Source organism: Bactrocera oleae, chromosome 6 (assembly GCF_042242935.1).
Source record: "Bactrocera oleae isolate idBacOlea1 chromosome 6, idBacOlea1, whole genome shotgun sequence".
Lineage (NCBI taxonomy): Eukaryota > Metazoa > Arthropoda > Insecta > Diptera > Tephritidae > Bactrocera > Bactrocera oleae.
This window is the reverse complement of record NC_091540.1, coordinates 36,769,636-36,797,101: the sequence shown is the minus strand read 5'-3', so window position 1 is coordinate 36,797,101 and position 27,466 is coordinate 36,769,636. Positions and strand designations below refer to the sequence as shown.

Sequence of the window (27,466 nt, the reverse complement as noted above, 5' to 3'; positions counted from 1 at the left end):
GTGAATACAATAGGCGTACAGCTACAGTAATAGTAATAATAATAAAAGCTAAGTCGTAGTTCAGACAGATATTTATTTACATTATTATTTATTACGACAGTTCCTCTTTTTGTTTGGTAAAACTACGTATGCATATGGTTGTAAGGTCATCAGAGATGGTAAATAAAAAATATGTATGTGTACTCAACTACAGACTCATACATACATACTTATACATACTTATGTATATACTTATGAGCTATGAAATCAATTATTAGCCTCAGAAGTCAATTTGTAGAGAAGTTTCACTTTGTTTCCTTATACGATTATTAGGGTACCCGGTTAGCTATTGACAAAAGATTACTTGCAATATAAAACAACATATTGCTTATAAAGCAACAATACGAACTTGTTTATTTATTTAGAGTTCAAAAAAAAATGCTTCTTAGCAAAAACCAGAATAGTGATTGAACGTATATATTCAATTTTTAATACCAAACCTTACTATTGTCAGATCAACGGTCTCCACTTCATTTGCTCACCATTTATATATATTTTTTATAGAGTCTCCAACATTTCCTTCTGGGTGCTACAAACTTTGTGACAAACTTAATATACCCTTTTTTAATTAATTATATAATTCATTAAAATTATTAATTTTAGAAGATATTTTATAAAATTATAGATACAAATATACTTTATTAAGACTTTATTTGAAAAATCACATACGGTATATGTAGGTAAATTAATAATAATAATAACGGCGCAATTTGTTCGCTGGGTTAAGGCCTTCTCACTCAAAGCGAAATATAATATAACTTTTGTGAGAGTGGCTTTTTCTCCTTCTGATAAGCTATTGCTTGGAGCACACATGTATGTTAGTATGTATCTCCATTTATTACAGGTACGTGTATTTTGAGCTAATGGTATTAGTTTTTGAGAAGGTTTTGTTTATAATTTCGTTGTTATTATTGTATACCATTGTCGTGCAGTGGGAATGAAGTCATCGCTCGAAAAAACTTTAAAGTTATTTTAATATACATAAGTACATATAGCGAATGGTTAGCACCTAGTGATTTGTGGGGTAACTAAAGAAGTAGAAAATATTAGTGAATGAAATTTTGTATAAAATGTTAATCAAGTAGTGTGTAGAAGTGTTAAGTATATGCCGCTTAGTCCACGTATGTAGATTCTTCAATAAAGCATTCAACCTGCGTAATATAACTTAATATATTAACGATTAACAAGATGCTTAAAAGATCTAGATTATTTTAATTGTATAATCTCTTTTATATCCTGTGATTCTTTCTAAAGACAACGGTACAAACCCATAACTTGAGTATCTACTATAATTAATACTTTATTGTAAAAGTTGAAAAAGAAAAACGATATAAAAATTTCTAATTTCGTTTTAGATATTGTGTTTCTTCAGAACTTCGGAACAATAAATTTCGAATATTCGAAAATAATGCCTGGGTAGGGCAACAATGCATTTGAGTTCGCTCGGATTTAGTCTTATTAAATTATTGCTTAATTACCCAAGAGCGCTACCAAAGACTTCTGGTAAAGTTTCTGTGAGTTTATAAGGGGTTAGGAGGGTTTTACATGTTCAAAAAAAGGGTACTTTTACTATTTTTTAATATATGTCATATAAAGCACTCTCTTATGATCTTAGGTGTAAATTTTGATGTTTTTGACGTATTTATTTATTGATTTATCGCGCTTTTAGTAGTTTTTAGCATAATCGTTATAGGTACTTGTGTGGAGAGTGTGAGGAGTTATGATTCGATTTCATTTATTTTTATTATTTTTCGGTAGGGGTGAATAAGAGATTTGTTCCAAGCGAATTTAGTTATATACAGGTGCCCCTTTCTGCTGCAGTCCCTTGTGCCAAATTACAGTTTTATATCTTAGTTTGCAGCTTAGTTATGGCATTTTATAGGTTTTCGTTTAATGGCGTTTTGTGACGTGGCAGTGTTCCGATTACGCCCATACCTCATAATATCTCAATTTTTAATCGTTCCTTTATCTTGATCATTTATATACAATATATATATATAATCCTATAACTATCTTAATTAGATTTAGGTGATACAAACAACCGTTAGGCGAACAAAACTATTATACTCTGTTGCAACTGTTGCAAGAGGATAAAAATAAAATAACTATTTTATTTGCAAGATATCCTTCGTTTAATTTTTTAAATTCTGTAAAACTTTCCACTGTTGTATGTCATTTAGAAAGATTTTGTTAAGACTAAAGATGTTGACATCTTTTTTATTAGTCTATGTAATAGTTATGACCACGTAAAAGAGTTTAACTAATTTTCTCGCCCTGACAAATGGTCAATACCACATTTTTATGATTTCAAACTTGTCTTTGAACCTTTTTAACGCAAAAGTGAGAAAATACATATATTTATATGCATATATAGACTGATTTTACTCGTATGTGCATATTCTCTCGAAAACAATTCTGATAAACTTTTGAAAAACTCACTCAAAAGAATATGTGTAAATTTGTTTCTCACTCAAGCTCAAACAGTTGTCACAGCTACAAATTCAATAATATGGTAAGTACATATGTATGTGCATGTGTGTATATGAAACATGTAAATATTTATAGGTTCTCATTTATATTTTAAGAAAATGTTTGTGTGCGTGCAAATATGTGTGCAGAACAGCGTCCGCTAGAAACAGTTAGCTTTTGCGCACTTTTCCCACCGACGGCTGTGCGCCATTGTAGAACGACAGATTTCGTCGCAATTTTGTCCAGTACGCAGAGTAAAGCGGAGCAGACCACGGCAACGACGAGGCTAACTGTGACTGATTAAACAAATACGATTAAAACTAAAATTTAATAAAAAGTGCCAGTATTTCAATTATATTCATTAATTTTTTGTGTAGTATTCGGCCAATCTAAAAGTGTAAGTGTATATTTTAATCTCAATGAATGCATTTGTAAACCCATACGTTTGTACATATGTATGCACCTGAACGCACGATGCAAAAAATACCGAAAAGTACACGAGCATCTCAGACGAGTCATGGAATCTCGGCTCTTTTGATAAATGGCGCCAGCACCAAGGTAGTTGTTTACAAACAAATAATTGCCTGAGGTGGATAACATAGAAAAACATCTCAGTTGAAACGTAAAATTCCAAATTTTATTTAAAAATAATATAATAGATTAAATCAACTCCGGGTCATCAATATTTAAACAGTCAATTATTTTGTAGAAAAAAATTGCTTCTACACGAAATTTAGCATCAGATGAGTATATATATACATATGTAGGTAGTGCTATGTATGTCAGCGTACACCTCTATTTCTATATAAGAATTTATATACATATATATTATACTTATGTGTGCAAAAGTGTATTATAAAAATCTGGAAAGTGGGTCATGAAGCGCGGCATTTAACTACGTTCCGTACAATGTACAATATAAAATTACGGATGTATACATATGGATGCAAGTGCACTTCCGCCAACTCTTCCCGTTTCTTGAAGAACAAGTGACATTAGAACAGCTCCTTTTATTAAATTGACTCATCATGTCTTTTATGTAGCATCATTTTAGGCGTTCAGCGCTCGGCTTAAGTTGAGTTTTATAATATTAGACAGCGCAATTGTTTATAAGCGATTATTTCCATCAACATTTTTACTTTATCTAATATGTAAGTACATAACCTGGTACTGAAAATTGTTGAAGTACACAAAATATTTCACCGAAGTTAATATCTCGGTATCTCTCAAAATAAAGAACGATCAATCCAAACATGAAAAATGTAAGATATATCTAGAAAACTTAGCTTGATTCTAGCTCTTACAAAATTATATTCAACCCACCCATTTTCAAAGCTCATATGTAAATCTTTCTAAAAACCAAAATTTCGAAATGCAGCGTTTGGAAAATGGCTCAAATTTAGCACATTTTCACTTCTTTTCATTCTGCTTTTATTTCTGGAGTAAATACTGAAACTTAACGCTTATAATAAAAGATTTTCATGGCAAAATGGTGCTACCAGCAGACATTTATGACAACAGATTAACTCGCTATATACTCGTATTCGGCCTACAGGGTTCGCGCTATTCTGCGAACATGCGCATTTCGGACGCTGCGCGTTTACGATTACTCAGTGTGGGTATGATGTCATAACGATGCTCGTACACTCAAATAACGCCCAACAATTGCTAGAACTGACTACCCTTATGCTACCCACAATTACAGCGAAGCAGCGGCGAAAGTGTTTTCGATACACGATTTAACTCGTACCAATGTTCTGCTTTCCTTGAATATTTTTTCCTCTTTCTATCCTCTTCCTATTCCTCGTGTATTTTGATTGAAATACTACTTTATCACGTCCACGACTTCCTGGTTTCATGCTTTCCTGGTTCGTGAGTGCAGCCATTTTATAGGTTTTTGAACTTTGGGCAGTTTAATGATGACGGAGATTTGCTTTCTTTCTATGCCTTCCTGTCTGACTAACATTCGGGAGTTATAACCATGTATGTAACTGTGTCCCAATAACTACTTTATTGAGTCATACTTAATCCGAATTAATGCATTGCTCTTGTGACACGGTTGCAGCAATTAATTTGGTTTTTGTACCCATTCTCCCCTCATATTGTGCAGACAATGTTTAGCTACCAGTATTTTGGTGGTCCATGTTGACCAAGTTTCCTGATTAAAATATGCCAATTTGATCAGAGTGAGTGGTTTTGTGGGAAGTTCTAGGGTAATCTATGTTTAGCAAAACTTGTTTAACGCTAAAATTTATGGGAAAATGTTTCAAATATACTTGACTGTTTTGACGAAAAGTATTGAACCACTTCCTTACTCCTTGTAATAATTAAAATTACCGATTTTTAAATTTACTTTCAAGCACATCAACTCAAATATAGAAATTTTTTTCTCCAGTACACCTAACTTTAATGATCAGCAAAATAGTTCGCTTAAATTTATAAAATTAGTAAGGTCTTTGAAAATTTTCTCCCAATATTATAAAAGTACAAGTAAAACATCTGAATTTAAGAAACATTGGAATTTAAGCCAACTATAAATAAAATAAGGCATTTTTGTGTGTCCTTGATTTTTTTCATAAATTGTGCTTCATATATTACATTTATATCACGGGATGACTTGCAACAAGCATTAAAAAATGTTTTTCTATACGATCCTCATCCCTCTTATTTTTCTGAATCCGTACTTAAGCAACGATACTAGGAAAACGCAGAATGTTCGACTACAAGTTCAGTTCTCAGTTTTTCAGGCCGAAATTATTGGCATAACATAATGCGCCAGGTGCGCTTCTGCTCTTACCAGCAAGCCCATAAAACTTCTAGTGGACAGCCAAGTGGCCTTTGAAGCTATCCGTCGCGCCTACACTAAGTCTCAAAATCCTCTGGGTACCCAGTCATATAGGAACACAAGTAAACGAAAAGGTAAGCGCGGTAGGCCCGCTCGACATACATCATTAAACCTGTATGTAAATCCAATTTAAAATAACTTTCAAAATATTGCAAATATATATTTGTTACGCAAGCACGTTACAAAAATATTTGTATCCCCTGAACAGGGTATATTAAGTCACGATGTCTGTAACGCCCAAAAGCACACGACGAAAACCATATAAAATATATATACATATAAATGATCAGTATGGCGGTCGATCTGAAATTTTGTACACGTTCATTTCTCCCCAAGGAACTGCTAATTTTTCGGAACCGCCGGTATCGGATCACTATAACATATAGCTGCCATACAAAAAAACAATCAAAATCCAGGAAAACTTTTGAATTTAACGAGCAACCGATCTTAACATTCTTTTTTATTTTTATTTTTAATTTGCCTAAATACATACGTACATACAATCGTACATGAAAATATAAGAATTTACGAAAGCATCAATGGGATATTTTGTTAAAATTTATTTTATACAACAAACATTCGAACACTGTTGCGTACATTTATGCGCATAATTAATGCTTGGCGTGTGTCCATGTCGTACCTAGTAAATAATATTATAGTATGTATGTACAAACATTTCCGCATGATATGTTGAAATAAAATTGGAAACTTGTATAATTTATTAGTTTTTTATTAGTAATTTTAACCAATCTTTCTGTATCTGTTCTTTTCATGAGCTTTTGCACATGTACATACGTACTAATTATACCCTGAACAGGGTATATTAAGTTTGCCACGAAGTTTGTAACACCCAGAAGGAAACGTCGGAGACCCTATAAAATATATACATAAATGATCAGCATGATGAGTTGTGTTGATTTAGCCATGTCCGTCTGTCTGTCCTTCTGTCTGTATATATACAAACTAGTCCCTCAGTTCGCTATCGAGCTGAAATTTCGCACCTCTCTTCTTCTTACTAAGAAGCTACTCATTTGTCGGAACCGCCGATATCGGAATACTAAAGCATATAGCTGACATACAAACTGAACGATCGGAATCAAGTACTTGTATGGAAAACTTTTTTATTTGACGAGGTATCTTAACAAAATTTGGCATGAGTTATCTTCTAATGCAACAATGTACAAGTATTCTCCACAGAAATTGTATAGATCAGATCACTATATCATATAGCTGTCATTGAACGATCGGAATCAAGTTCTTGTATTTGTGAAGGGTATTATAGCTTCGGTGCAACCGAAGTTAACGTTTTTTCCTATTTTTCTATTTATATGTAACCACACAATGACAAATAATATTTTTTGGTTCTTATGAGTAATAAGCTTATGCCTTAGACAGTTAATTGAGCCGTGCCAACAAGTTTACGTATTTTTTATGAATCATGAACACAAAGAATTCACAAATATAGTCAGATGACAGGTTTAGAATAGTCTTTGTTTTTTGTCAGATATATGATAATATATCGCCTTATAATTTTGAATTAAGAGCGAAGAAGTCCCCCCCGAATCTATCATGTAACACTTCTCGTCGAGCCTGAAAAGGGTGAATTATAGTGAAATAACAAGGCTAGATTTAAGGAATGTAAACTGACCCTTGAAAAATGTACTTTTTTTTGTAAAACTCTGTAATTATAATGCACATTATTGTGGAAAATAGGGTTAGACGATTCAAAAAATCGATTTCGTTATATTATAAATTATTACTATAACTTTGAAAAAATGTTCCCGAAAATTTTAATAAAACTTTCGATTCGTTCTATTGTTATAAGCCATTAAAGTTCGTAGCTCCCCTATAGGCCTCGAGCAAGAGATTTTTTTAAACGCGTTTTTATCAAAAAAAACTTTTCGAACGCTAGTTTGAAAAGTTTTGAACCAAATTAGCGGTCACTTTCCTCATGGTATTGCGCCCTTTAAAAAAATTATTTTCAAAATTTTTAATTGCTTTTAGGTTCATATAAGAGAGAGACACAGAGTGGCAAGCAATATTGGTCGGATGTTTGTCGAAATTCAACGTAAGATGCTTCCAAGAGTCAATAATTATTCAATTTGCTTGAAGTTTTGAATGTTTAAGTTCGGATGTAACCGAACATTTTATACTCTCGCATAGTCAAATTGTATACTCGTTTTACATTTCTTTGTGCCGGTGCCACGCCCACTGTCTAATTTTGAACGCGGATCCTATAAAATCATCTCATACCATCCCAGAGATAAAATTTAATGTCTCTGGCGTGTTTAGCGCTTGATTTATCGCGCTTTTAGTAGTTTTTAACAGTACCGTTATATGGGAGGTGGGCGGAGTTGCCACCCGATTCCAACTATTTTCACACTGTAGGTAGAGGTTCTAAAAAATTTCCTTCCCTCTCTAATGTGATCCTGTGTACCAAATAACAGTCTTGTATCTTATTGCGGAGCTTAGTTATGGCAATTTTTTTGTTTTTAATTAATGTCGTTTTGTGGGCGTGGCAGTGGTCCGATTACGCTCACCTGTAATACTAACCGTTTTACGGTGCCCAGAAACTTGTGTACCAAGTTTCATAAAGATATCTCAATTTTTACTCAAGTTAGAGCTTGCACGGACGGACGGACGGACAGACAGTCACCCGGATTTCAACTCATCTTTTCTTCCTGATCATTTATATATATACCTATAACCCTATATTTAACTCGATTAGTTTTAGGTGATACAAACAACCGTTAGGTGAACAAAACTATTATACTCTGTAGCAACAAGTTGCGAGAGTATAAAAATATATTGTTCAAACTTTAATGAAAAAAACTATACATGAAAAAAACTTTCTTCTATGTGCTTTTCTTGCATCTTCAGTCTTGTTTTGAATACTGTAGCAGTAATCAGCATTCATATTTGCATTCTAACTACCCTGGTATCGCTCTACCATAGTGCGAATATCCTGACGAAAGTGTTCTCCTTGTTTTTCATTTAAGTCGTCTAAATTTTCTGTGCAGCGGTCTAGTTAAATGGCTGAATAAGAAGTGCATCTTGATGCTCGTGTGACATCCTAGTCTCTGGAAGTGCAACATGAGCTGCTCAATGCGTTCAATGTAATCTGGGGACTTTTTGTTTCCTATAAAATTTAACACAACCCAAATACATTCAGTCCATGCAGATTTCTCCTTATCTGTCATATAATTAGTAAAATGTTGGTCCTTTATTAGTTCCCTGATTTAAGGAACGTCAATAATACCAGCTTAATTTCGGAAATATTTTACTGATATATTTAAAACATTCCCATAATTGTTTATAGCTTTTACAAACTGTTTTATCAGACCGAACTTTATATAAAGAGGGGGTTTTTGGTATATCCTCCTTGTTGACCCAAAGAAAATTTTCCATTTTAAGATCATATGCTTCGATGCCAGCCAGTTATGTTCTATATATTTTATTCCCAAAGTAGTCCAAATAGAAATTTTTTGTAGAATCAGACGCATTTAAACGAGCATTTATGTAGACATAGCGGTTTATTTATGAAATTTAGTAATTTTTTGGAATAGAGGAATTTTGCCAGCGACGTCAAATTAGTAAGAAATAGTTTAGTACCTTCGTAAAACAAAAAAAGTTTAATTATGTTTACCAGTGTAATTTAAACCCAAACTAAAATCATGCGTCCAGCTATGATCGTTTGATTAACTGTTATATTTCGGAAGAAGAAAAGTTTTTAGTTTAGTTTGGCATTTTTAAGTATCGCCCTTTAGTGCACTTCGTACATTGTCAATTTAACTCTAGTATTTTTTGTAAAAATTCAATTTTGGAAAAATGAAGACAATTTTACAGAATTTGGAAACCCGGCTGTTTGAGATAGCAAAACGACACAATTTTTCAAATTTTTTGAAATTTTCTAAAATTTTCAAAAATATGTTGCCTTTTCTACTTTTTGTTTGGCTTACTTTTCGTTTAAAGAAATAAATAAGCATTTAAAATTTCAAGCAAATTGAATAATTATTGACTTTTTTGAAGCATCTTTCGTAGAATTTTGACCGACCAATATTGCTCGCCACTATATGTACTCGTATGTACAAATACAGGTCGCTAATATCTTCGATGTTTTTCAAAGAAATTCAAAAAATAAATCAATTATAGTATTTATATATTAAAATATATGTAGTTATAAAATATTCCCAAAGTTTCAATAAATCATATTAACTTCTTATACTAAACAAATCTTAACCCAATTTTCTCCTTAACAAAAACAAAATTTATTCATTCGTATCGCCTTTAAAATAGTCCACATTCGATATTATGCACTTATGCCAGCGCTTTTTCCAATCGTCGAAACACTTCGCAAACTGGATTTTTAGGATAGCTCTTAGATCTTCAGCGATGCGCTTTTAATGTCATCTATGCTTTGGAAATATTAAAAAGTCAAAATTTTTGCGGAAAAATTCCAATAACCCAGTTTTTGGTTTTTTTATTTTTATCATTAACAAAGTTTTTTTGTTTTTCACGAAATTTGGTGTAAATTTATATTATTTTGTCCCAAACAAAATGTAAATTTTATTTATTAAAAATATTTGTTTTTCCACCTTATTTTGACTTAATAATTTTCTTCACTTTTAACCATTTTCAAAGGCTTCTGCACTGGGTTTTATAAAAAAATTTGACTTAAAATCTGGTAATGTTGCCCAGGATTAGCGTACAAGTATTTAACCGACTATTGGATACATCCCTAGAGTACGGGTACTTCATATGAGCTTTGATTAAATATTAACATATAACGAGAATTGTCTTTTTAAATTGTGTAAACAGTGGATGAAATTTAATATACATATGTATGTGAATGCGCAATGGAGAGGGTATTTTTATGAAACTTTATCATCTCATGCGAATAGACAGCCCAGCGCACAGCCAAAACAGCAGCAATCATATATAAACGGCCACTGTGCTGAATAACGAGATGACATAATTTTGAATTGTTGTTGTCAATGTTCCGTATCATTGGTTATTCGGTAAATACATACATTTTGCGGTTGAAGCGATGAAAAGTGAAACCCCTTTGCAAATATACTTACGCGTTCGTACATACATACTTATATACATGTAAGCATGTATCTACACATACAAGTGCCTTGGTGCATAATTCCGTTTTGTAATGCAAGCAATAATAGCAAAATGGTGCACTCATGTCAGGAACGCCTGTTCTTTGTCAGCCACACTGACGTCGTGCGGCTTCAGCAAAATGGGAAGGCGGGGAAGAGACGTGAGATCTCACATTTTATTTTCGTTCCTTTCTTGCTTTTATTGACAATTCAGTTTTATGACTTTTGGGTGCTGCTACTTTGTTTACAAATAAAGATATGCTTTTCACAAATGAAAGTGTGCGCGACTGTGTCTTTGTTTGCGGAAATGGCTGTATTTATATCAGATAGTAAACTGTGTTTAAGGTCGCGACGACCTTGACCTACCCATTAGATGTTTGTAGCATGAGAAATGGTTGGTGGGGGTGCAACAGCTGGGAAACAGTGAGCATTGTTTGTTATTGCTTTTTGAGATGCTTTGTATGTAAGAATGTGTGTATGATTCTATTTTCGAAGTAGACCAACTTGTGAGGAAATCCGGAAACGAATGTTATTAATTCTGGTAAAAGAGAGAACCAGTACAAAAGGTGTTACTTTGCTGGAATTTGCGGAATCTGCATCTTTAGCTATTTGAGTACGTTGCTCATACTTATAGCTGACACCATTCAATAATTTATAAATCGGCGTATTCCGATCGTGTTGGAATTTTACGTTCCATCCAATTTAAGGTTAATACCATGTTCCGATAAAAAATTTGAAGTGATTAGATTACATTAAATCTATTCGCTAATCTAAACTGTCCTTACTGCCGTTGCATATTTATCAAACAGCTGTTTTCTACATTAAAAATTCCCATCGTTTAATATTTATTAAAAGAAAATAGTGAAATGCCGTACTTTGTTATAAAAGTGGAAGAATTTTTTTGATTTCCGAAGTCGATTGCCAGGTGAATTCAGATGCATTGCTTTTAATTTATTTGTTTGTTTACATTTTTTCTCTTTGTAGAGTCTAAATCAGCTTTGATAATGTAATAAATATCCCTTTTGACAACCAGATGGCGCTAAATTAGAGTCGCACAGGGAGATTTCGAGTAGATTAGCTTCAAATATTCTCGGTGACGAGATTAACAAGTATAATTTTTGTATGGTGAAATCTCGCTAAATCCAGTAGATTAGTGAAATAATTTACTCAACAGCCTAAATATTGTGATGAAGTGTCGGTCGGAACCTAATATAACGGATGAAGTTACCTAAAAAGTTTTGTTATGTGCATGTATTTATAATAAATAACGAGCTTAAGACGGCTTTTGTTCAAGTATAATCGAAAATTTAAAATTTTAGAAATTCGCTGCAATTCAATACTTCACTTTATATATATTTGTAGACTCTGATCAGTATATATTAAGTTTGAGTTTATCATGAAGTTATCAAAATGAAGTCTTTGTATGGAAAACTTTTTTATTTGACGAGGTATTTTCACGTAATTTGGTATGGATTATTGTTTAAGGCAAGAGTATAATGTCCGAGCAAAATGTTCATATCGGACCACAATAGCATATATGTATGTATATATTATATGGCAGCTGACTGATCGACCAAAATCAAGTATTTGTATGAAAGCTTTTTTATTTGTGATGAGTATTATATCATCAGTGCAATAAAAGTTAACGTTTTTTCTTGTTGATATTGTCCTAAAGTTATTTGTTTTACATTTTTTACGCGCTTGAAATTTGCATTTTATAAATAATTGGTAAGGGTTGTAGTTAATGAGGTAATTTATATATCTATATTATTACAAACATCTTGATTAACTTTCATTAAATCATAGGCTTAGGATACATTATTTACTTCATCAATATGCAAACAATTTATGACTGTTGTAAATGCATAGTTAATAGAAGAGAATTTAAAATTGAAATAATTGTAGGCCGAATAAATATACGTTGCACACCAGGTATATTATAAAAGGAGAAATAAAATTAAAATGTATGCCACAAATTTCCAACTGGGTTGTTTCAACTCATAACTCATACTGTAAATACTGAAATGTTACAATTTTGTGTATGGTGTATGTTGAAACATTACCTTGCCCAATGTTTACCTAACATTCATACATACTCGTACAAAAATAGTTCTGACAGCCTATAAGCACAAACGATCAGAATGCCTCTTATATGTATGTATGAATTTCTATTATACTTTGAGAAATGTATGATTTCATACGAAAATTTATTACACCCGGCGGTTGACGTGTAGTCTGTTAAATCACTCGTTTTCACACTCATTTTCACACTTATATATACAATGCACATACTTTTTAATTATTTTTAGTAAGTATAACGCCATTTCTCGAAGAACTGAAGAATTCATAGATAGGAGGAGGAGCAGGGATTATTATCATATGTATATATGTATGTATGAATACACCATATATATAAGTATATACACGTCATTATACCCCGAACAGTTTGTAGCACCCAGAAGGAAGCCTCATTTGTGGGAACCGCCGATATCGGACCACTATAGCATATATCTGCCATACAAGCTGAATAACCGGAATCAAGACGAGACGAGATATCTTCCCCAAATTTAGAATGTGTTACTGTCGAAGGCAATAACGCAATCTGCGGAGCATGTTGATGCCATACAAAATGACCAATCAAAGCTCTTAGCTTAAGGAATCTTTTATAGTTGTGAATGGTATTACAGCTTCCGTGCAACCGATGTTAACGTTTTTTCTTGTTTTGTTTGACGAAGTATACAGCTTCATGAAACTTTGCACAGGTTATTTTCTCAGCGTTACCACCTTCAAACAAATTGTTCAGATTGGACCACTTTAGTTGCAATACAAACTGACCTTTAAAACTCAAGTCCATGTTTGCGAATCTTTTTTGTTTAAAAATGTATATTCAAGAAATTTGAAATCTGACTGCTATATATTTTATACCATTTTAAACTATAAAATGGCATCTGTGAAAGGTATTATAGCTTCGATGCAGCCGAAGTTTACGATTTATCTAGTTTTGAATATTTATTAATATAAAAGGCAAGATGTCGAGATGTCTTAAAATAATTAACATCAACATTAAAATGAACACGCTTGCATACGACTCACATTGTTTCAGAAACATCTGATTGCATATGCATATACCTACATAAGTCATATGGAAATATGAAAAAAGATCTGAAATTTGAAACGACTGTTGGGGATAACGTTAGCGAATGTTCACTTAATCAACTTGAAATTAATTGGGAGCAGTTGTTTTACTGAGTGAAAGAATAAGATTACGAAGGTTTACATTGCCAATTAATTTAACATTCTACTGTGTGACATAATCAAAATGCATTATTAAGGCTTTAGGAGACTTTATCAGGGTCAAAAATATGCAAGACGTGTATAAAAATTAGTTGCGATTCAGATTTGTTCTATCATACTTCGAGCGTATATGCCGTTATGCAGTTTCGAGCTGAGTGATATTAGTATAGTCCCAGTTTAAAACAGCTCTCTTATTATCTGCTACAAGTTACAAATTTTCAAAGAAAAGAACAAAAGAATTATATTGATCGAAGACAACTAATTGCCATTTCCACAACACAAAATTGATTCAAATTGAGACTCACGCAAGTAAATACATAATTATAAACAATAAGACTATTATAGGAAGATATATTATAAAATGGAACGGAAAGAACGGAAGAATATTTAAGGGCAACCAGGTATTCATACATCAAATTTCTTCTGAATTTCTGTTCGCTGAATTTCTAGATATTTTTCACTTTGTGAGTTTTAACATTTAAAATTGTTTTTTGATATAAACTGCCTACAGCTGTTGAAAGCTGAAATTCTATGGCAAAAAGAAATATCATAGTAATTACCAGCTTCTACCTTGAATTCTCCCAATAAATAAAGAATTTGCGAATTGTACTACTCAAAAGTATAGATAGCTTCTTGGGAAGAAAAGGACGTGTGCAAAATTCGTGTCAAACTAAACAGGGTATACTGTTTAGGGAATAAAAATATGGTTTCTTATTAAGAGAATGTAGTTACTGCTTACTAAATCATCAATTGACTTTACTTGACTTGGTAGCATCAAAAATTCTGACTCCTGGCAAAGTAATTGAGTTGTTTAGCATTTCAATTATTATTATTCTTGCCAATTTTTCGTACTCGTATATAATTGCACACGCACGTGATACTATCATAAATATTTGCGATGTACGAAAATACAAAAAAGAACATAGCAAAATTATTCAGAAAGCGTCATAATGCAACTGAGGGAAAACATGGCACGATAGATAAGCAAACAAAAACAAATGAAAGCTAAAAAGCATGAATATAATGATAATTTCAAGCACTAGAATCTGGAAGAACTGGCATTTCTATTCGCAGTATTTTGATGATAATCTGAATCAGTTGATTCCTCGAGATTGCCGAAATCGGTTAGATAGATAGCTAATATTGATCGTTTACTTATAAATTCGCTCGGTACTAGTTGATTTACGGTATTCATTGAGTGCGTGTTTTGAGATTTATTAGTTATTTAGAAGGGAAAGGTGGCTATTGATTCACATAGGAAGTCAGGCGATGTAAAACTTTGAAATGAAGGCAAATATTCACCTGTTTGAAGTCAGATAATTAGATATTCAATTGCGTGGGCTATGGAAATGACATTCTGACCAAAAATAAAGTAAATTTGAACATTCCTAAGTATAAATTATTGTAATTACTGTTACCCGCTTCTATTCACCGCAGGTGAATAAAAATACATACATATATATGTATATAATGGTTTCCGAATGGGAAGTTATAAAAATGATGTTATTTTAAACGTTTTAGCGATATACCAAGGCATGCATAGTAGAAACCAATAAATTCTCTTAAAAATTTAAAACAAATTTTTTCTTTCCGCTTAACAGATTTAACATGTCAGCAGAGGCAACAAATGGCAGCAGCCCTTCACCTGCTCCCTCCGCGGAACCACCAGTTGCTGAGGTAGCGCAATTGGCTTTGGAGGATGAACCGAAAGTTAGCTTTGCTGATCAGTTCAAGGCCTTCGCCAAATTCGGTGATACAAAATCAGATGGCAAATTAATTACTCTATCGCAGAGCGATAAATGGATGAAACAAGCTAAAGTAATCGACAAGAAAATCACAACTACTGACACGGGCATACATTTCAAGAAATTCAAAGCGATGAAAATCTCACTTGCCGATTATAATAAATTTCTGGACGATTTGGCTAAAGCGAAAAAGGTCGAATTGAGTGAAATTAAATCGAAGATGGCGGGTTGTGGGGCTCCTGGGGTGCTGCAGGTTTCGGTACGTTGCGATCAGTGAAATATTTTCTAAATGTAATATTGTATTATTTAACAATTTACAAACAATGATGTTTTGGTATCTTATTCTAATATATACGTAATTAATAGAATTTGTTAGTGTGCAACTTCTGAGAATTTTCTGTCAAACCAGAAGCATTGTATTAAAAAAAGAGTCCAAAAAGAATACAAGCTCTTTATTTTCAAATTAAATCCCTTTACCGTTCCCATACATTTTACATGAGATTTTTATACCCTGTATACGGTATATTAAGTTTGCCACGAAGTTTGTAACACCCAGAAGGAAATGTCGGACACCCTATAAATTATATACATACATATATTATATTTACCATCAGCATGACTAGCTGAGTCGATTTAGTCATGTCCGTCTGTCTATCAGTCTGTCCGTCTGTTGGTATATATGAGTATGAAATTTTTAATACCTCCTCTTCTCTCCAAGAAGCTGTTCTTTTGTTAGAACCACCGATATCGGACCACTAAAGGTGATCTGAGTCGTTTTTGTTTTTTGTATTTTTGGATGCCAGTTGATTTGATTTATTTTGGAAGATGCTAACACATTTATTTATTGCATTTTATAGGCTGGCAAAGCCGCATCGGCCGTGGAACGTCTCACGGACACCAGCAAGTACACTGGATCTCACAAAGAACGGTTCGATGCCTCGGGCAAGGGCAAAGGCATTGCTGGTCGCAAAGACTTGGTGGATGCATCTGGCTACGTCTCCGGGTATCAGCACAAAGACACATACGGCAACGCTCATTAAAGGCAATAAATTGAGATTCATAAATACATATATAATCTTTAAAAAATTAAAAAATGTTTGATTAAAAAATCACAAATGAACATAAATGTAGATTTTTAGATGCCACAATATTTTGTACGCATTTTTTTAATATTCCAGCTAAAATAGTTTTATTATATGTAAATAGACACTTATGTAACAGTACGTATTAATTTTCACAACTTGTGGTCACCTTCTGCAGCAAAGTGTTGAATTTTTGTGATACTTAAATTAATATTAAATGAATAAAACGATCTAAAATTATTTATTTATTAAAGATTGGCTCTCATTCTCTCAATTTTGTGTTTTATTTGCTTTATATCAACATTACACTCAAACACATACACCTATAAAAATGTATATACCGTACAAACAATTTTCGAAAAGTTTTTAAATCACTGATATACACAAAATTTCTATATGAAAATATTAAGATGGAAAGTTGAAATAAAGTTAATAATTATTTATAAGCAAAAACAAAGAACAATTAATGGAAGTTATAACAACAGTTGAAATGTTGTCGTTTACTGCGAAATTTACCTTTTGAGACCCTCATATTTGTTTATACTCGTAAAAATTTAAACGACATGTTTTCAATTTCGAAAGTTTATGAAATTTTGTATGTGTATCAACTTTATTAATAAAATATGCAGTTTAAAATCAAAATTTGGGTACTTGACGTTTTGAATTTAGTTATGCATTTTTTACACGAAATCTGTAAAGATGCGTCATACTTTTAAGAAAATTCTTTGGTAAGTAGATGGCATTCAAAATTGTATCTTTAAACTTGAATGTCGTAAATCAATAATATATGTTTTTATATTTTCGCATTTAGTTGAGCTGAAAGAATAGAGCATTGGCCATGTCTGTCTGTCTGTCTCCATTTACGACATATCACTAGTCCCTTAGTTTTTGAAGTATCGATCTATAATTTTGCAAACGTTCTTTTCTCCCCGAAAATCTGTCGGAACCACCGATCGGAACTTTGGCTTGCCTTTCATACTATAATTTTGGGAGCTTGGAGCACAACGACATATCATTAGCAAAAATGGATGTTCGTGTAAAATATCTTGCACATTGACGGATATATAAAATTAACCGGTAGTTCAATAATCTTTATATTAGGTATATGGGGGTTAAGAAAAGTGTTGACCCGATTCAACCTATTTTTGACACACATATTTACTATTATCAGAAAAGGCTTCCCTCCGAATTTTAGTTATATATCTCACAGATTGTTTGATATTTTCGGTAAAAATCCAGCCATAGGTACTGGAGTTCACATAATCGGTAACTGCGGGCTTCATTTGTGTACTGAAAAGGAAAAGAATCAGATGGAATTTATAACTGTGTTATATGGAAAGAAGGCGTAGTATTTGTCCGGTTTCGTTCATTTTCACACCATAATATAAGAATATTAGGAGAATTTATAATTTTACACCTTATTTGGAGCTTAGTTATTGCACTTTATAGGTTTACGCTTAATATCATTTTGTGCGCGTGGCAATAGTTCTATCACGTCCATATATAAAACCGTTGTCGTGTAAGGAACACGTCTACAAAGTTTCATGACGATATCTCATTTCTATAATTCATTTATTACTTTCATATCTACCTCGATTAGTTTTAGGTGATACGTATACAAACCAGCGTTAAGTGTACAAAACTATTATACACTGTAGCGAGAGTATAAAAACGATAACTTAAATCTGAATTTAATGACCTAAAGATATTTAATTATTGATAGTAAAAAACTCTAAATAATAATTAACCAGAAACATTCTTAACTTTCAAATAAAAAACCGCGCGCCATTTCAATATTAATTTCTTTGTTCATTTTTTTATATATAGTTTACAACTCAAATGGAGATTTATGTTTTACTGTTACTAACCAATATTGCAATATTACCTCTAATCAGGTTCATTATATGGGGATATATACTTGTAGGTTTTTGTAACTGATACTGCAAACGCATTTGTCAATTTTCTCCTAATAACTTAGCTTTACATAAAATGTTATTTTATATATTCTATTCTAAGGCATATATATATATATATATATATATACAGAATATGTATTTATAACAATTTAAGAAACTTGTCGCGTTTTATTTCGTAATCATGTATCAATATCAATGTGCTAACCACTAAACCGATGTAAACGCGGCGTTCATGCGATTTGGATTCATGCGGTATATAAATGCTCAGAACGATATCGAGGGCTTTAGTATAAGCATTGACCGGCTGCTAAGTTCTAACGAATAAATTCTCAAAGTGGATATTTTAAATACGCTGTGTAAACTCTTAACTGATCTAACGCCTGCTTCAACTAACAACAGCAATAGAGGTAACTGTAAATATTCCACGCAAACACATAAAAGTTCTACTGCCAAACGCGATTTTAATAAATATCAAAAATTAGTTGAGTTTCATTCGCTTGAGGACCTAAACCACAAAATGGCTTTCCGCGACAAAAACGCTGTAATTACAGGTGGCGCCAGTGGTATTGGTTTGCAGGTTTGCAAGCAGCTACTGGCCAATGAGGCTTCGGTAAGAGAACAAGCGTGATCGCTCACATCAATTTATGGTTTAATAACTTTTTTTCCATTACCCAGAAAGTCGCTATTATTGATATTCAAGAAAACACAGAAGATATTTCCAAGTTGCGCCAAGCACATCCAGCTCAAACCATTTTGCTGATAAAAATGGACGTGGCGAATAGACAAGGAATTGAGAAGACTTACGATGAGCTTAAAAAAGCTTTTGGATCTATTGATATTGTTGTAAACGTAGCTGGAGTATTTAATGACCAGGATGTGCAACGCACCATTCTAGTCAATTTGGTAATTAAAAACACAATGTATTTAATGGTTACTATTTTAAAAACAGTCTTATTATTTTTAACGGGAATTCACAGGGTGGTATCATCAATTCTTCACTCGCTGCGCTTAATGTGATGAGCAAGGAACACGGAGGCAATGGTGGCATTGTGGCTAATATGTCGTCTGTAGTCGGCTTGGATCCGATGTTTTTGCTGCCTGTTTATGCTGCCACCAAGGCGGGAATTATTAATTTCACACGCTGTTTGGGAGTAGGTGTAATGTGATTTTCGGCAATCCGGTTGAATATAACTCATGTGTAACTTTTTACAGACCGACATTTACTTGAATCGTACTGGCATCAAGTTCATCACAATATGTCCGGGTGCCACCATTACCGACATGTTCACCAATTTCACGGAGAAGATCCTATTCGCCGATATGGGGGATGAGTCATACAGAGTGCTGGACCGTCTCAATAAGCAAAGTGCCACTGATGTATCACGTTGCATACTCAGCGCCTTAGAAAAGGAGAAAAATGGCGAGGTGTACATAATCGAAGGGAAGCGACTGTTCCCAATGGAAATGAAGAGTTATTGGCGTGGCATCGAAAGAGAGTTGAATGAATAAAATAAACCTTTATAATATATTACAATTCTTCAATTTAACAATGTTATAGTTATCAAAAGTAGTACTATAATAAATTGTAACAGAAATATTTATTTTTCGGGAAAATTTAAGTTAAAGAACTTTTTTTTCAAATTTTGCTTCTCACTTTTACAAATTGTATATACATACATATGTATATAACGTATATTTATGTTAATCATCCCGCCATGTAACCAGCACTTCATCTGTACGATAACGTTGCGTTACGGATGATTCTTCGAAAGGCATGCGAGTGCCAGAATGAAACATTTCAGCGCCCGCATGTGCAATCATCAATCCATTGTCAATACAATAACGCTCGTCAATAGCAAATAGCTTCCCACCACGCTCCTCGCACATAATGCGCATCATTTCTTGCAGACGCTCATTACATCCCACGCCACCCACAATCAGCACCTTTTTAACGAAATTTTTAGCTACTGTTGAAAAGTAATTGAATGAGAATTAGAATACCTCATTCGATTCGCAGTGTGCCATTGCGCGTTCCGTAATTTCTACCAGCATTGCAAAAATAGTTTCTTGTAATGAATAGCAAAGATCTTCCTTCGTATACTCTGACTCTTCGGCAGTTATTACGCCCTTCTTACGTTTATTGCGTCTTTTGCTAGGATCGGCAAGGTCTTCAATGTGTGAAAGAATACCTGAAAAGCTTACATCCATGCCTAAGAAGACAAATTGTGCAAATAACTAAAAACATATATAATTTTGATTTAGCAATTACCTTTGACAACATATGGAAGTTTGATATAGTTTTGTCCACTCTTAGCTAACTGTTCGATATTATAACCCGGGCTAGGATCATTAGATAGCTTAATAATCCGCGCAAATCTGTCAAGACAATTGCCAACGGCAATATCTATCGTTTCACCAAAAATACGATAACGTTTATTAGAATATGCAATAACTTGTGTATTGCCTCCACTCACATAGAGCACAATCGGATTCAAGGCGCCTGTTATTAGACGTCCCATTTCTATGTGACCAATACAATGGTTTACTCCCAAAAGCGGTTTCTCCCACAATAACGACAGTGTTCGTGCCACTATTGCACCGATCAAAAGGGGAGGCGCCATGCCGGGACCTTTAGTATAACATATGACATCCAAATCATTTGGGAGAAGTTTTGATTCTTTCAGAGCTTGTTTTATAAGTTGATGAATGACATCTTTATGGTGCGCAGCAGTTTCTTTGGGTAAAAATCCTATTAAATTTGTATTATTAAAATTAATATTCACATAACATAACATTTTTGTATTACAACCTTCTCCAGGCGGTGTCACATAGGTACGCCGCACATTGGCTAAAACTTCTCCATCACGTATAATGCCAACACCAATTTTATTTGCACTTCCTTCAATACCTAGTGCGCAAACCATTCTCTACTTTCAGTTTCAAATAAGTTCTAACTTGACACTTAGTCGGTTTACTTGTTTATTATTTTTCTTTTAAAAACTGTCCAAATTTCAGTGTTTATTAGAGTTCCTGTATTAAATTTAATATACACAAACAGCTGTCATTTCATTAAACCAGCTGTTCACGAAGAAATTTTCCCAGTGCTGACAACTCTCAAATGGTACTTGTTCACGAAGATTATATATAATCTACATTCTCTTTTATTAGTCTATAAAACAAATGATCAATTAACAAATAATTTTATTACGAAATAATTGACTTATTGTATGTATGCCTTTGAAACTTTTTAAGACAATATGTCAAATTACATTCTCTGCATCTAAAATTCATTCATCCGTCTAAGGTTAGCCCGTTTAAATATTATTGCTGATTAGTTTTACATAGAGCAGTATATGCTTCACGTGTTCCACAATTTGTATACCCTGAACAGGGTATATTAAGTTTGCCACGAAGTTTGTAACACCCAGAATGAAATGTCCGAGACCCTATAAAATATATATATAAATAATCAGCATGAGCTGAGTTGACTTAGCCATGTCCGTCTGCCTATATACATATATAGATATAGATCGGATGACTATAGCATATAGCTGCCATATTAACTAAAAGATCAGAGTAAAAAGCTTGCATGGAAAACTTTTTCATTTGACTAGGTATCTTCATACAAATTGAACGATCGGAGTCAAGTTTTTGTAAGGAGCCTTTCTATTTGTGACGGGTATTGTAGCTTCGGTGCAACCGAAGTTAACGTTTTTTCTTGTTTACTATTTCTAATATAGTATAAACTATGATGATTTGCGTTATAATTTAACTCTCTTCAGTATCTTCGTCGTCTTCTTGCAAGTGCTGTAGCCTTAACGTGCCTGCAGCTCGAATTTGATTTTCAACGGACTTTACAAGTTTTTTCTTCTTTGTATCTCTTTGCTGTCCAACAACATATTCCGGCATAACTACTCTTGACCCTTTTAATCTTGGTTTGTCCACCTCAGCATCTTTAACCTCGTCCTCTTCTTTATCTCTTATCTGTTTTCTTAATTTGCTAGACTTTTTGAATTCAATTCTGCTATTTGTTTCGAGTGAAGTGCCATCTTTTCCTTCTCGTTCTTCAAGTTGTTCATCCATTTCTTTTAAGAATTGAAATGCTGCGGCTGTATTTGTATGATCCGAAATATCCACATCGGCTAGTGAATATTTTGTCCACTTCTGTGGATTAACCTATTATTCAAAAGATTTGGTAAGCTATAATTTCGTGTATTCCTTACATAGTACTGCTTGTATGCAAATCTTTACCTTATAATCTGGTACTCTACGAGGCTTCAAACATTTTGATAGCGGCATCTCAGGTTTCTTAAATATGCTTTCTTTTCCACGCATTCGCGATAGACTTTTATCAGGAGACATTAGACTCCTGCACTTCTTTGATATGCCGCGGCGGTACACAAGACCTAATGTAGGGTTTGCAGACTGGCTTTGATCCAAAGCTGTTCCAGATAATTCTTTACTTGCATTATCAAGGCATGCAAATAAAGCATTGCGTTTTGCTTCAAAATCTTGCATTCTTATAATTTTTAGTTCATATGATAACACTTGTTTTTAAATTACGGACTTGATTCGCTCAAAAATGTAAACCAAAACGAAATAAATAGCAACATATGTGGTGTTGCCATATGCTATGTAGCGTAGAAATGTGATACAAAATTTATATTGAGGAATTATTGATGTTCTATTTGCGTTCGGAAATAGTGTTGCCGTAACTCCTATAAATTTGATTATTATTAGGAATAACATTTCAAAAATTTATTAATATTATTGTTGGAAGTTAGAAGTTATGTTACATTTAAAACGACTACTCCATTTTTAATTTTCTTTTTTAATGAATGCATAATATCTCATAAAAAAAACCAAACTTGGAATAAAACGTTTTCCCTCAAAGTCGGTACCCCACATAACGTCAAAACTACTGCACCGATCGCTTTGAAATTTTGAACCCTATTTATGTACGAAATATATAAGGTGTTGCTGACGAGCCAAAATGTTCAAAATTGTTAATATTTCCTATTTTACAATAACAAATTATTGGCATATTTTGTTTAAAGGTGTTCCGAAAAAGTGAGAAATTGAAATTTCGAAAACCCCCTTCAGCTTTACGAGTTTACTTTTTGAGAGTTTTATATAATTGATCATATCATAAAATTACTATTACTTAACTTTTTGAGTTCCATTAGTTCTTATTGAATTTCAAACATAGCTAACTTAATAGTACTAAAAGTTTGAAAAACTCTACCTGAAATCAAATTCCTGCACAGCATGACAGTGTTCCTCCTCAGGTGCGCAGGTAAGCCATATGAGTTTGCTCTCGGGCTCATACAAAACCAGAACGAGGGCCTAAGCATATCGGCCTGGAGAGTAGTCACCAGCACGGTCGAGGATTCAGGGTGGAAGCTCAATCTCTGTATCGACGACGAGTCGTATAAATTCGTCAGGAGAGCGAGCTTCCGACTGTATTATACATTCAGTTCGGTGGTCCTAAGGCCATTTAAGCCTAAGACGGCCACCAAAAATGAAGCGGCTGAGAAAATGCTGGTAGATGAGGTTGCGACTCATCCCGGCATCAGCACGGCGGAGCAGGCGGCAACTGCCGAAACCATGGTGAAGGTCCCTACGGAGAAGGCTGGCGAACAAGGGGAGGCGCTACCCTCCACGCAAGAGCTTCTCGAGGGACTCAGGGACCTAGCGGGTGGTAACGCGGAGGACGGTGAAGATGAGGAGCTCCTCATGGAACCGATCCTCTAGTGGGTCTACAAATTGAAATTGCCCAGGTGAACCTGCATCACGCGGCGTCGGCCTCGGCCGTCATCGCGAGCAGGTTCACAGCGGATGGTCTGGGCATTCTGCTGATCCAGGAGCCATGGATCTACAAAGGAGAGGTCAGGGGCCTCAAAATGGTGAATAGCAAGGTAATCTGGGATCTCTCAAGTGAGAGACTCAGATCCTGTATAGTAATTAGGAACGATATTGATTACTTTTGTATTTCAGAATTCCTAACACAAGACCTGGTCGCTGTGCAGGCAAAAGGTAACGAAGGAGCGGACGTCGTCCTGGCAGCGGCCTACTTTCCGGGAGACACGATGACAGCACCCCCAGAGGCCGTCGGGAGCCTCGTGGATTACTGCAGGAGGAACAACCTGCCCCTTGTCATGGGATGTGATGCCAACGCCCATCACACCGAATGGGGCAGCACGGACTGCAATACACGGGGTGAGTCTCTACTTGAATTTATAGTAAGTAGTAATCTAAGCATTGTAAACGTGGGGTGCGAACCCACCTTTATAACCAGTGTATGAAGGGAGGTGCTTGACATCACCCTTGGTAACGAACTCATGACGGGGCTGATCGGGCAGTGGAGAGTGTCATCGGAACCATCCATGTCGGATCACCGCATCATAAGACTCGCACTAGGCGTAGAGTTCGGCAACCCCCTCCCAGGCGTATCCCAAAAAACACGGACTGGGCCACCTTTAGGGATACGCTGGAAATAAATCTCAATAGGAGGCGGCAGCTTGACAGCAGTGCCACTGCTTCTGGACTGGAGAGCAGATTGTCTGCGCTAAATCAGTCCATTATAGAAGCATACAACAGTAGCTGCCCCCTAAAGACGACCACCAAGAACCACAGCTGTCCCTGGTGGTACGCAAGCTATTTAACAGGGCTAAGCGTACCAGGGACTGGGAGAACTATAGGTGCGGCCTAACTGCTTACAACAAGGAGATCAGGCCAGCAAAGCAGAAGAGCTTTAGAAATGGCTCCTCAACGCCAGAGGCTGCAAGGCGGCATAAGGCTCTGGCTAGGGGCAAGACCGACACAGTTCTAGCAATGGGGACCTATACGTCCAGCGCGGAAGAAAGAGCCACGGCCCTTCTACGTGCGCACTTCCCGGAAACAATTCAAGAAGACCTAATTCGACCCAGAGTCGAACGAAAGCCAACTCGCTTAGATTGGACAGCCGCAAAACAGCTCTTCACTGCGGACTCCATTAAGTGGGCTGTGGCCTCCTTCGAAAAATATAAGTCTCCGGGAGCGGATGGCATCCTTCCAGCCTTCATGCAACAGGGGGGGCAGGTCCTCCTGCCCCACCTTGTTCGGCTGATGAGGGATAGCCTGGCGCTGGCGTATATCCCAGAACCTTGGCGCACTGCAAGGGTGATCTTCATACCCAAGGTAGGAAGAAAAGACTACTCGTCGGCAAAATCCTTCAGATCAATAAGTCTAACTTCCTTCCTACTGAAAAGCATGGAAAAGATCATAGACCACGAAATAAGATCGAAGGTGCTGAAAGCAGGCAGATCAACCAATACTGCTCTGTATCAGCTGACCTCAGAGATCCGAAGTTCGTTCGACGGGGGTGAGGTGCTGTTATGCGCCTTCCTTGACATCGAAGGTGCCTTTGACAATACGTCACACGAGAGCGTGTCAAAAGCATTAGAGAAAAGGGGTGTGGCGATGCCGGTGCGCAGATGGATTGAAGCAGTACTGAGCACCAGGATTACCGAAACCACAGTAGGCGACACTAAGATTCGTCTTGGCACAACAAGAGGCTGTCCACAGGGTGGAGTGCTATCCCCCCTACTTTGGAGCCTAGTTGTAGACGATCTTCTCGAGCTGCTAACGAGCAACGGAATCCGCTGTCAGGGATATGCGGACGACATTGTTATATTAGCAAGGGGTAAATTCGCAGACACTCTCTGCGATATTGTACAAAGGGGATTAAGGCTGGCAAAGGAATGGTGTAGTGGGGTTGGCCTAAACATCAACCCCTCCAAAACTACAATCATACCGTTTACCAGACGCAGGTTGCTGCCAGGCCTCAGAAACCTATCCCTAGGTGGAACGGAGTTGGAGATGGCCAGCACGGTAAAGTACCTGAGCCTCACGCTGGACTCCACTATACGGTGGAAGCAGCATGTGGACTTAACCGCAGCCAAAGGTACGAAAGCGCTCATGGTGTGCAATCGACTTGCTGGGAAATCATGGGGCTGCAACCCAAAGATTATCAGATGGTTGTACACCATGATTGTTAGACCGATCATAACATATTGAGCGGTGGCCTGGGGTTCCAAAGCAGCGCAGACCTCGGTAGGACTTCGACTATCGAGGCTGCAACGACTTGCCTGTATCTGGGCGTCGGGAGCGATGCGTACGTGTCCGACTGCAGCACTGGAAGTAATGCTGGAGCTAACACCGCTACATATAGTGATCGAGCAGACGGCCAAACAGACCTTGCTTCAAATTTCAGCAGAAGGGTCTGGCAAAGGGAAGGTAATCTCGTCCCAGCAGATGAAGGCCATAAGTGACGCAATGCCACTGGCTCTTCTTCCAAGGGACAGTATTACCAAAACAGTAAGCTTCACTAGGAAGTTCAGGGTTACCCTTGGCAGTAAGGCAGAATGGAACGATTCCACGCTGGACCTACTACTAAGGAACAGTACTATCAAGTGGTGCACCGACGGCTCGAAAACGGCGGAGGGGATTAGCGCAGGGGTCGCAGGACCACGCACCAAGCTCTCCGTTCCCATGGGAAGTTTTCCTAGCATATTTCAGGCGGAGGTATATGCTATAAGTCGGTGTGTAGAAATAAACCTCCAACGCGACTATCACAATAAGAGCATCGCCATACTCAGCGATAGTCAGGCAGCACTTAAAGCAATCTCGGCTTTTGAGGTCAAATCGCTACTAGTGCAGGAGTGTATAGAACGGCTGAACAGCCTATCAAGTTTCAACAGTGTGTACCTCATCTGGGTGCCTGGTCACAGGGGTATAGCAGGAAATGAACTTGCTGACGAGTTGGCCCGCTCTGCAGCCTCTACAAACATGGTAGGACCGGAACCGTGCGTAGCGGTGGGTCCACATACCATTAAGGAGCTGCTCCGTAGAGAGGAAAGAGCAGGCAGGGAGAGACACTGGCAACACCTCCAAGGCATGCGCCATGCCAAGTTGCTACTGAGGAGCT

The 27,466-nt window shown here is 35.7% G+C and overlaps 4 protein-coding genes across 9 annotated transcripts; 2 read left to right on the top strand and 2 right to left on the bottom strand.

The window, feature by feature from the left end:
* The first annotated feature begins 1,035 nt into the window (after nucleotides 1-1,035).
* ringer (tubulin polymerization-promoting protein ringmaker) lies at nucleotides 1,036-17,224 on the top strand. Of its 5 annotated transcripts, none has more exons than XM_036364046.2 (3): nucleotides 1,036-1,160; nucleotides 15,357-15,759; nucleotides 16,358-17,224. In XM_036364046.2, the coding sequence occupies exons 2-3, from the start codon at nucleotides 15,364-15,366 to the stop codon at nucleotides 16,538-16,540; spliced, it is 579 nt and encodes a 192-aa protein (XP_036219939.2). In that variant the 5' UTR covers nucleotides 1,036-1,160; nucleotides 15,357-15,363; the 3' UTR covers nucleotides 16,541-17,224. The 5 variants fall into 5 exon arrangements, with proteins under 5 accessions (XP_036219939.2, XP_036219952.2, XP_014092176.2 ...); XM_036364059.2 differs by having other exon boundaries at nucleotides 1,045-1,063; XM_014236701.3 differs by lacking the exon at nucleotides 1,036-1,160 and adding an exon at nucleotides 2,705-2,905.
* Nucleotides 17,225-18,756: 1,532 nt separating this feature from the next.
* On the top strand, nucleotides 18,757-20,117 carry Pdh (Photoreceptor dehydrogenase). 2 transcript variants are annotated; one of them, XM_014236722.3, is made up of 5 exons: nucleotides 18,757-18,905; nucleotides 18,981-19,108; nucleotides 19,174-19,401; nucleotides 19,476-19,649; nucleotides 19,711-20,117. In XM_014236722.3, the coding sequence occupies exons 2-5, from the start codon at nucleotides 19,016-19,018 to the stop codon at nucleotides 20,005-20,007; spliced, it is 792 nt and encodes a 263-aa protein (XP_014092197.1). In that variant the 5' UTR covers nucleotides 18,757-18,905; nucleotides 18,981-19,015; the 3' UTR covers nucleotides 20,008-20,117. The 2 variants fall into 2 exon arrangements, with proteins under 2 accessions (XP_014092197.1, XP_069967766.1); XM_070111665.1 differs by having other exon boundaries at nucleotides 18,779-19,108.
* Tcs3 (Probable tRNA N6-adenosine threonylcarbamoyltransferase Tcs3) lies at nucleotides 20,078-22,002 on the bottom strand. The gene is made up of 4 exons (XM_070111664.1): nucleotides 21,308-22,002; nucleotides 20,768-21,247; nucleotides 20,500-20,708; nucleotides 20,078-20,442 (listed from the first exon to the last, which is right to left on the bottom strand). The coding sequence occupies exons 1-4, from the start codon at nucleotides 21,420-21,422 to the stop codon at nucleotides 20,200-20,202; spliced, it is 1,047 nt and encodes a 348-aa protein (XP_069967765.1). The 5' UTR covers nucleotides 21,423-22,002; the 3' UTR covers nucleotides 20,078-20,199.
* A 139-nt stretch (nucleotides 22,003-22,141) lies between these two features.
* On the bottom strand, nucleotides 22,142-23,117 carry LOC138855568 (uncharacterized). The gene is made up of 2 exons (XM_070111666.1): nucleotides 22,750-23,117; nucleotides 22,142-22,674 (listed from the first exon to the last, which is right to left on the bottom strand). Exons 1-2 carry the CDS (start codon nucleotides 23,014-23,016, stop codon nucleotides 22,267-22,269), a joined length of 675 nt encoding a protein of 224 aa, XP_069967767.1. The 5' UTR covers nucleotides 23,017-23,117; the 3' UTR covers nucleotides 22,142-22,266.
* Between the last annotated feature and the right edge of the window lie 4,349 nt (nucleotides 23,118-27,466).

Bases quoted from the DNA above. Each gene is read 5' to 3' on its own strand.
- ringer (XM_014236700.3), top strand. The intron at 15,760-16,357 runs GTACGTTGCGAT...TGCATTTTATAG, and splicing joins CTGGGGTGCTGCAGGTTTCG to GCTGGCAAAGCCGCATCGGC.
- Pdh (XM_014236722.3), top strand. From the start codon at position 19,016: ATGGCTTTCCGCGACAAAAACGCTGTAATTACAGGTGGCGCCAGTGGT. The intron at 19,109-19,173 runs GTAAGAGAACAA...TCCATTACCCAG, and splicing joins TACTGGCCAATGAGGCTTCG to AAAGTCGCTATTATTGATAT. The intron at 19,650-19,710 runs GTAGGTGTAATG...AACTTTTTACAG, and splicing joins ATTTCACACGCTGTTTGGGA to ACCGACATTTACTTGAATCG.
- Tcs3 (XM_070111664.1), bottom strand. From the start codon at position 21,422: ATGGTTTGCGCACTAGGTATTGAAGGAAGTGCAAATAAAATTGGTGTT. The intron at 20,709-20,767 runs GTAATTGCTAAA...TTGTCTTCTTAG, and splicing joins ACTTCCATATGTTGTCAAAG to GCATGGATGTAAGCTTTTCA. The intron at 20,443-20,499 runs GTATTCTAATTC...TTCGTTAAAAAG, and splicing joins CACACTGCGAATCGAATGAG to GTGCTGATTGTGGGTGGCGT.
- LOC138855568 (XM_070111666.1), bottom strand. From the start codon at position 23,016: ATGCAAGATTTTGAAGCAAAACGCAATGCTTTATTTGCATGCCTTGAT. The intron at 22,675-22,749 runs GTAAAGATTTGC...TTTGAATAATAG, and splicing joins GTAGAGTACCAGATTATAAG to GTTAATCCACAGAAGTGGAC.